Source organism: Oryzias melastigma, linkage group LG13 (assembly GCF_002922805.2).
Source record: "Oryzias melastigma strain HK-1 linkage group LG13, ASM292280v2, whole genome shotgun sequence".
NCBI lineage: Eukaryota > Metazoa > Chordata > Actinopteri > Beloniformes > Adrianichthyidae > Oryzias > Oryzias melastigma.
In genome coordinates, this window is record NC_050524.1 from 23,144,807 (window position 1) to 23,152,336 (window position 7,530).

The window sequence follows — 7,530 nt, forward strand, 5'->3', positions numbered from 1 at the left end:
CTTCTGTTCATTTTACCTATAGTGTAGAGGAAGCTTTAATAGAAATACTAAATTCAAGTTTTCTCAGGGTTATTTCAAGAGCAGGAAACTTAATAAAATTCTCACAATAATATGAGGCTCCATTGGAAAGATTTAGAAATGCTTTTCTGTTAATTTCAACAGTAGAACCACCACATTTAAAGTTATCTGCTATCTTACACCCTCTCACACCACATCCTAGCATTAGCAATTCAGCAAAAGTTGCAAACAATATTGTAGCTATCAGCTATGAGTCAGATTCCACCTCAGATTCCACCTCAGACGAGGAAAACAAAGACGTTCATGGATCTGTCTACAAGTGGATGTATCAGAATTGAGTGGAGCAAGAAGCTTGTGGCTCGTCCAGGGTATTTTTTTACTCCACAAATAAGCTCTTTTTTTTTAAACTGCATTTTTCATATGTGCCTGATTCACAATTTGAATAAATATATAATGCAGTTTAAAGCTTAATTTTCTTTATATATGAGAAAAATATCAGAAGAACACGTTAAAAAAGGTCTCACAACGGTGAGCTGAGCTGAAGGAAACTTGTAGAACTCCATTCTCCAGGACTGAAGGGGATTTTAAAGGCCTTCTCCATCAGCTCTGGTCCAATCAGCTGACAGACCTGTCCAGCACCACCCCAGAAATCCATCAACACAGAAACACGCACAAAAAACAGAGGTCTCACTCTGACAAAGAAATAAATCTCACACAACACAGAAGGTAACGAATGCGGCCACAGCCAATACAACTCCAAGCGAATGTGTTTAGATTCTTTTTTATTCTGGGGTCATTTGGAATTTCTCTGTGATAATCTGTGTGAAAAGTGCTGTTTGAATAAAGTTGAATTTAATTCCTCTGTTTAGAAACTACAATGAAGACTCTAATGAAGAAGAGGATGAGGAGGAGTCTGAAGAGGAGGATTCTGACGAAGAGGAAGATGAAGAGGAAGACAATTACTACAAAGCCATGGGACACAGCTGTGAGTATGAGGACTCCCACGTGTGTCACGCTTCTCATCAGTTTATGACGGCTCATTTACACCAGGGTAGAGCAAATGTTTTGATTCTTGGGCCAAAAAGGGTTCTAAAATATGACAGAAGAGTCGGACCAGGAGCAGATATGCGGAGTGTTTTTGTAATCCACCCTGTACAAACGACATGAATCTGGAGGAAAACATGCTTTGATTTTGATTGAAATTTAAACTTTTAAAGCAGAATATTTTAGAGTTTTTTGTTTTTAGAGCTTTTTCTAAAACTATGGCTTTTGTTTTACTTTTCGTGGCAGTTGCACCAATAGAGAAATGGTGCATTCAGGTGGTGTTGGAATGATCAGTAAAATGCCTGTCTGACTCAAAAAGCACATACGAACACCAGGAAAAGAACAAATATTCCATCACTGCATGAATGCTGAATAACTCACTTCATCCAAACAAACGTCAATGTATTTATAGTGCGCCATCTATAGGTAGACACTAGAATTACAAGAAAATAAAACATTAATAAGGATTATCAATATAATTTATTCCAGTTTGGCGGACCAGATTCAGAGTAGTTTGCCTGCCCGATTTAGAGCACTAAAATAAACCAGATGGGGCATTCAAGCCCGCCTGTCCAGAACTGCGATGTTTCTCTGAATAAGGCTTGTTTTATTCGGCACTGGGAGGAATGCTAACATCAAATTCCAGCTTCGCTCCTCGCTCTGCCTCCATTGTCTGCTCGCCGTCGTTTAACAACAGTCCCAGCTGAACGTTGCTTTGAAGCTGGAGCGTCTCCCTCTGGCTTCACTCAGAGTATGTGGCAGGATGATCCTCCTCTGTCGGCTCCAAGATGAGTCGCAGCACATGAGTGCAGTCAGGATGTTGATGCAGAGTTTAGCCGGTTCTACACTCGGCGTTTCAGAAACGCCTGCTTCTTGTTTGTTTACGTCACATAACATTTTTGTCTTTTGTTTTTGTGTTTGCAGTAAGACCAAGGAAAAAAACGAAGCAGTCATCATCTCGCCAAAAGAGCTCTAAAAGTAAATCCAAGAAGCAGAGCTCCTCCAGCAATCAGAGCAGCAAGCAAAGGACAGTCCCCAGCAGCCCGGCGGACATCGACGAGCTGGTACGGAACCGAGACGCAGAGCAGAACCTCAGCATCCATCCCCTCTTCATCCACACTGATGACGTCTGTCTCTGCAGGTGCGACAGACCTCCCAGACTGGACCGAGGAGGCAGGCGCTGGAGCTGGAGAAGTGTGAGGAAATCCTCAAGAAGTTGATGAAGTTCCGGTACAGCTGGCCCTTCAGGTGAGGAAAACAAGCCACCCCTGTGTGCGCAAACGTCTGAACGCATTCTCCAGACCAAGTGAACTTCTTGTGTTACGGTTTATTTGATCAGGCTGTAAACGTTCTCCTTGCAGGGAGCCAGTTTCCCCCGATGAAGCCGAGGACTACCTGGACATCATCTCCCAGCCGATGGACTTCCAGACCATGCTGGGGAAGTTCGGCCAAGGCTCATACCGCCACGGGCAGGACTTCATGGAAGACATGAAGCTGGTCTTCTCCAACGCAGAGGAGTACAACCAGCAGGGCAGCACCGTGCTCTCCTGCATGGTCAAGACAGAGCAGGCCTTCACCGAGCTGCTCCAGAAGCTGCTGCCCGGACTCAGCTACCTTCGCCGACGTTCCCGCAAACGCACCAGCCAACCCGCCGCTTCATCTGAGGAGGAAGAAGAGGAGGAAGATGACGAGGAGGAGCCAAAGAAGCGAATGCAAAACGGGAAATCGAAGCAGAAGAAGAAACCCAACAGGAGTCAGAGGCGAAAGGCGGAGGAAAGTGAAAGCGAGGAGGAAGACGAGGACGACAGCAGGAGGAGAAGCAAGCGGGCGACTGCCACCTCCAGCAGGAAGAACTACAAGGAGCAGGATAGTGACGGCGAGCAGAAAACACGAAGCGCCCGCCAACGAGGGGGCCACGGCGACCTCGCCAGCAGCGACGAGGAGCGGTCCAGCCAGCCGCGACATTCCAAGAGACAAAAACGTTCATGAAATCAAGGGTGCTGACTCAGCTCCGTCTGCCCTCCGCCGCCAGCAGGACTCCATGCTCACAGGGAATCTTTCTGAATTTTTGTTCATATTTGAAAGATAAAAAAAAAAACTGATTTATATTTGTAAAATGTTTAATACTGGTGATTGTTTTTTATTTCTTCACCATCACATTTGTTAAAGTGAGTGGCTCCCATAGCTCTTATCCCCACCTCGTAGTGCAGCATCACCAGGAGCATCACTTCCTCTCCTTTTTCACCTCCTCCTGCTTCACAGCAGTGCTGACGGCCGTCACTTATCTACAAGTTTCAAGACTTTTTTCTAGTGTGTGTAAGTGTCAGTGAATTTAAACATCAGCTCTTAGTGCCAGGATCTTTCAGGAAGCTGACTCACCTGTGGCTCCTAGAGCTGTGCAGCCTTTCCTGCTCTGCAGTGCCCTGCCACTATAAAACACCCCAGTACCTCAAGTGATCCGTCTGTTTGCACTCCTCTGCTGTGAAGTGCACCCAATACGCCAGCAACTGCAGGACCAGACTTTAATATGATGTGCAGACAAACTTTGTAAACAGTGTTGAAATCAGCCAGCGTGATGTTTGTTAAGAAAATGGGCATTTTTTGAATATTTGATATTTTTGCACATAGTATTTGGTATTGTAAAATTGTAACTTGTTTGTGGATCTTTAGTCACATCCAGCTGATAGCAGAGGGCTCTCCCGGTCAGCACAGACGTTTCCAGCTCAAACATTACATCTTCGTGTCGTTGAAACCGAGCGGCTCCTCAGAGGGATTTTAAAGGGGTCGGGTTCGGTCACCAGGTGGCGCCCTATCGTTGCACTTTGAGTAGTCTGGTCCTGGCACTTCCAGATTTTCTCAGTCGGGCTTCTGACTCCTGCAGTGTTTTTTGTTTTTTTATGGACAGGGAGCGTCACTATGCTGCTGGTGTTCAGCTCCGACGCTCAGCTCAGTAGCAAACAACCCCCCTCTAAATTAAAAAAAATAAGTCAGTGTAAACGTTGTATTAGCTTTTCCAGCGGTGTGTGTATATGTACATATATTTGTGTATACTGATCAGACTCCTGTCTGGACCGTGCCGTGCTCATACTTGTGTTTTACTCGTGCCGTTTTCATCCAGAACCATCGGGTTCTGTTGGGCCGCTGGTGTTTTTAAATTCTGACCCGCTAAAACCAATGTTGATCCACAAAAATCCCAGTTTTAATCATTTCTGTTAAACATGGCTGAGGTGACTGCCCATCTCCTAGTGAGATCCCACTGTAAATGCTTTCTTTGTTCTGGGAGGAACTGCAAAATTCTTTTACACTTCTTTTTTATATATATATTTATAGTCTAAAGCTGGGTTTGGGCCGGATGGAGGATTCACATGTAAAAACTTTCAAATAAAGACTAAAGATTCAAACTAAGCTTCTGTTTTATTGCATAGCAGTCTTTGGGTCAGAACCAACCACTGACTGTAGAAAAAAAGCCTTAAATTAATGATCTGTATCTTAATCCTGTAAAGCACACTAAATGAAGGAAATTGTGGAAAATTCAGATGTTTTGAGTTAAAGATTTTTTAACCTATTAAAAAATCTACAAGACAGGTTATATATATATATATATATATATATATATATATATATATATATATATATATATATTTATATTTTTAATGAGATATAGTATTAGTTCTAAAATATTGGGTGATTTACTATGTTTAAACTCACAATAATGTCAGTTTTAGATGCAAAATTGAGAGTTTGTGGAAAAAAACCTTATTTACCCACTGTTTACATTTCGATCCACACATTTTTAACTTGGCGTCACTGTATTATAAAGAATTAATCATCAAATTTGGTAATTTTTCAAAACAAAAGTAGTTATCTTAAAGACTAACATGAGTTATTCTCACCATAAAGTTTTGAAAGTTAGCAAAACATTTTCCCACCTAGAGGGCTTCATAGAGGTAGCCATTTTGAAATGAGCAGGAAAGATCCTTCTACTGCCCCTAGTGGAGGATGGATGAACTACAGGGCAGAAGACACCAAGTTACAGTATAAACTGGATTTTTTTAAGGAAAGTTTGGGTCATAATAATTAGATAACGATCTCAGGAATGTATGTAACAAACATACAAATGGTTGTATAGTTAAATGTATCTATTTTTCCTTTGGTGATAACTGTTTTTACTTTAAATTGGAGTTTATTAAATCCCTCATTTAAATTTCTCTTCATTTGGAAACTGTAATGTTCTCTAAGTCAGACATTTGTCTCTCAAAGCAAACATTTTCTGCCTTGAATGTAGGAAGATAATTTTATTCATAGAAGTTCTGTTACGTTTAATAACAGAAAGGCCTTCATCTGTGTGGAAATGGAAAAATATATAAATGTGAGCAGTTTTATCACCAAAAATAGATAGATAACTAAATAAATAAACAAATAGAAATATGACAAACTGATATTTAATTGAATCTGGCTGTACTGACATGATTTTGAATTGATTCAGTGGTTTGGCAGAGATGCTGTCAAATGTTCACATCTACCCCAGCTGGGCGCCATGGAAGTGGTCAACCTCTGCTCGGAAGGTGCAGGTTCATTTCCCACCCATGAAGTGTTCTTTGGAAAGACACTGAATATCCTGTTAACTCTGGTGGTTATAGGTCGACGCCAGTGTTCACCATCAGTTTATACATGAGTGATTGTAACTGTAAAGTGTTTGGTAGTACAGTGCCAAGTATGTGTCATTTAAGCCCTGAGCTGCATGGATGGAAGGACGGGCAGACATGAACCATTAGTAGTCTGGTGCCTTTTTGAGTAATTTTTTATTTCATCTTTCAACTATTACAATTTGATTCATTGATTTATATTTAAAACTACTCTTTTTTTGTGGAAATGTCTGATACCAAACTTTTTAGTACAACCCCAGCTTCTTTTTTTTTTTTCTTTTTTTTTTCTTTTTTAAAAATATATTATACATTGTATTCCACAATTAACCTGAAACTCTCCAAAAAACCTGATTTCAACTGTTAAATTTAATATTTTTTACTGTAAAAATTGAGAACAAACTGTTTTTATGTTTTATATAAAAGATCAAATACATAGAGACAAATATAAATGTATAAACCCACAAGCAAAGCAAAGACAAGGCCAAAACAATGCGATAAAAGTCTAAAAATTCAGGTGAAGTCAGAATGTAAAGGATTTATTCCAAGTCATGACTCTTGTTATGCTTGTTTTAAACCAATAATTTAAAAGAAAAAAACTTTTTGAAAATCTTAGTGTTATTTCTGTCATTGTGATCGCCGAGTTCAGAGACAGAAGGTTCAGTCTACAGTAGATTGGTGACCTTTTTGGATAAATATTGGTGTAAACAACGTGTTTGTAGTAACATCATAAAAAATAAAATCCTGCCTGCTGTGCTGACACTCTTCTACTGTTCACCTTTAGATCCTCATGCAGCAGAAATGTTAACATCTCCTAAAGTCAAAAGACTCTAACATCATTCAAAAATCTACGGAGTTTCATTTGGGCCAAAATGTGTTTTTGTGTCCACTATTTTTGTCTATGGTCCGTTGATTTTTGTAGTACATTGAAATGAACATATGTTCTATAAACTGGTTTAGTAATAGACAAAAGACATAGACAGTGGTTGCAAAAACATATTTTTGGCACAAAATGGAACTCCATAAAAATAAAACCTTCTCCATGGAAAACAGTTAACTCATTCAGAGAATTTTTGTGTTAGTTTTGGTGTCCAGTTTCTCTTCTTTAAACCTCCACCAATCCTGCCTGCTATAGAGGAATATCACCTAAACTTTCTGAAAAGTGATGCTTTGTCATGACTCAGCATTCAAGAACTTCTTAAAAAACATAAAAGGCATTTATTTAAAAAAAAAAAAAATCCGAACTAACTCAGCTCCTCCAACCGCAGAGCCTTGGCGTCTTCTGTGAGGTCAGCGATGACACACGCTGTCACTGTGTTTGCACAGGTTGCAGCGTTATACGCTCCACGGAAAGTTTAATCGTGAAAACACAAACTGGAGGAATTCCTTATGAAAAGTAATGAGTGGAATGCTGGGACATTTGTTTTGGTTTTGGATGAAGTTTCCTCTCGTGCCACGGCACAAAACTAATTGAGATCATTTATAGCGTCCATAAATATTTCCCTTGGAGCTCTGGGAGTCTGGTCAGTTTGTGTCCATATGAATTACACCCGTCCCCTGCCTGACGCTGATCCTGCTGCAGAAATGTTAAGCGTTATGGTTTTTTCTCTCGCCGTATTACAACTAGAAGAGGATTTGATGATATGTTATAAGGTTTCGTGACAAACTGGTGCCATGAATCAGTGTAATTCACAGTATTTTTCACAGCAGTGCTGTGTGGTTTGGCAGACGGGACACTGCTTCCACTATTCATCCATATCACGCAGTTATTATTCTGATTAATGCTGCTGCCCTGCACATTGTTCTGGAGCGGCGGGATCTGGAA

The 7,530-nt window shown here is 40.5% G+C and overlaps 1 protein-coding gene across 2 annotated transcripts in view; it reads left to right on the forward strand.

The window, feature by feature from the left end:
- Positions 1-4,463, forward strand: part of baz1b (bromodomain adjacent to zinc finger domain, 1B) — a 17,051-nt gene extending 12,588 nt beyond the window's left edge. For both annotated transcript variants that reach the window (XM_024276820.2, XM_024276821.2), the window contains 4 exons: positions 888-1,003; positions 1,987-2,126; positions 2,204-2,310; positions 2,424-4,463. In XM_024276820.2, the coding sequence (XP_024132588.1) occupies positions 888-1,003; positions 1,987-2,126; positions 2,204-2,310; positions 2,424-3,051 (991 nt within the window). In that variant the 3' untranslated portion in view covers positions 3,052-4,463. The remainder of the gene's footprint in view (positions 1-887; positions 1,004-1,986; positions 2,127-2,203; positions 2,311-2,423) is intronic.
- Positions 4,464-7,530: the final 3,067 nt, after the last annotated feature.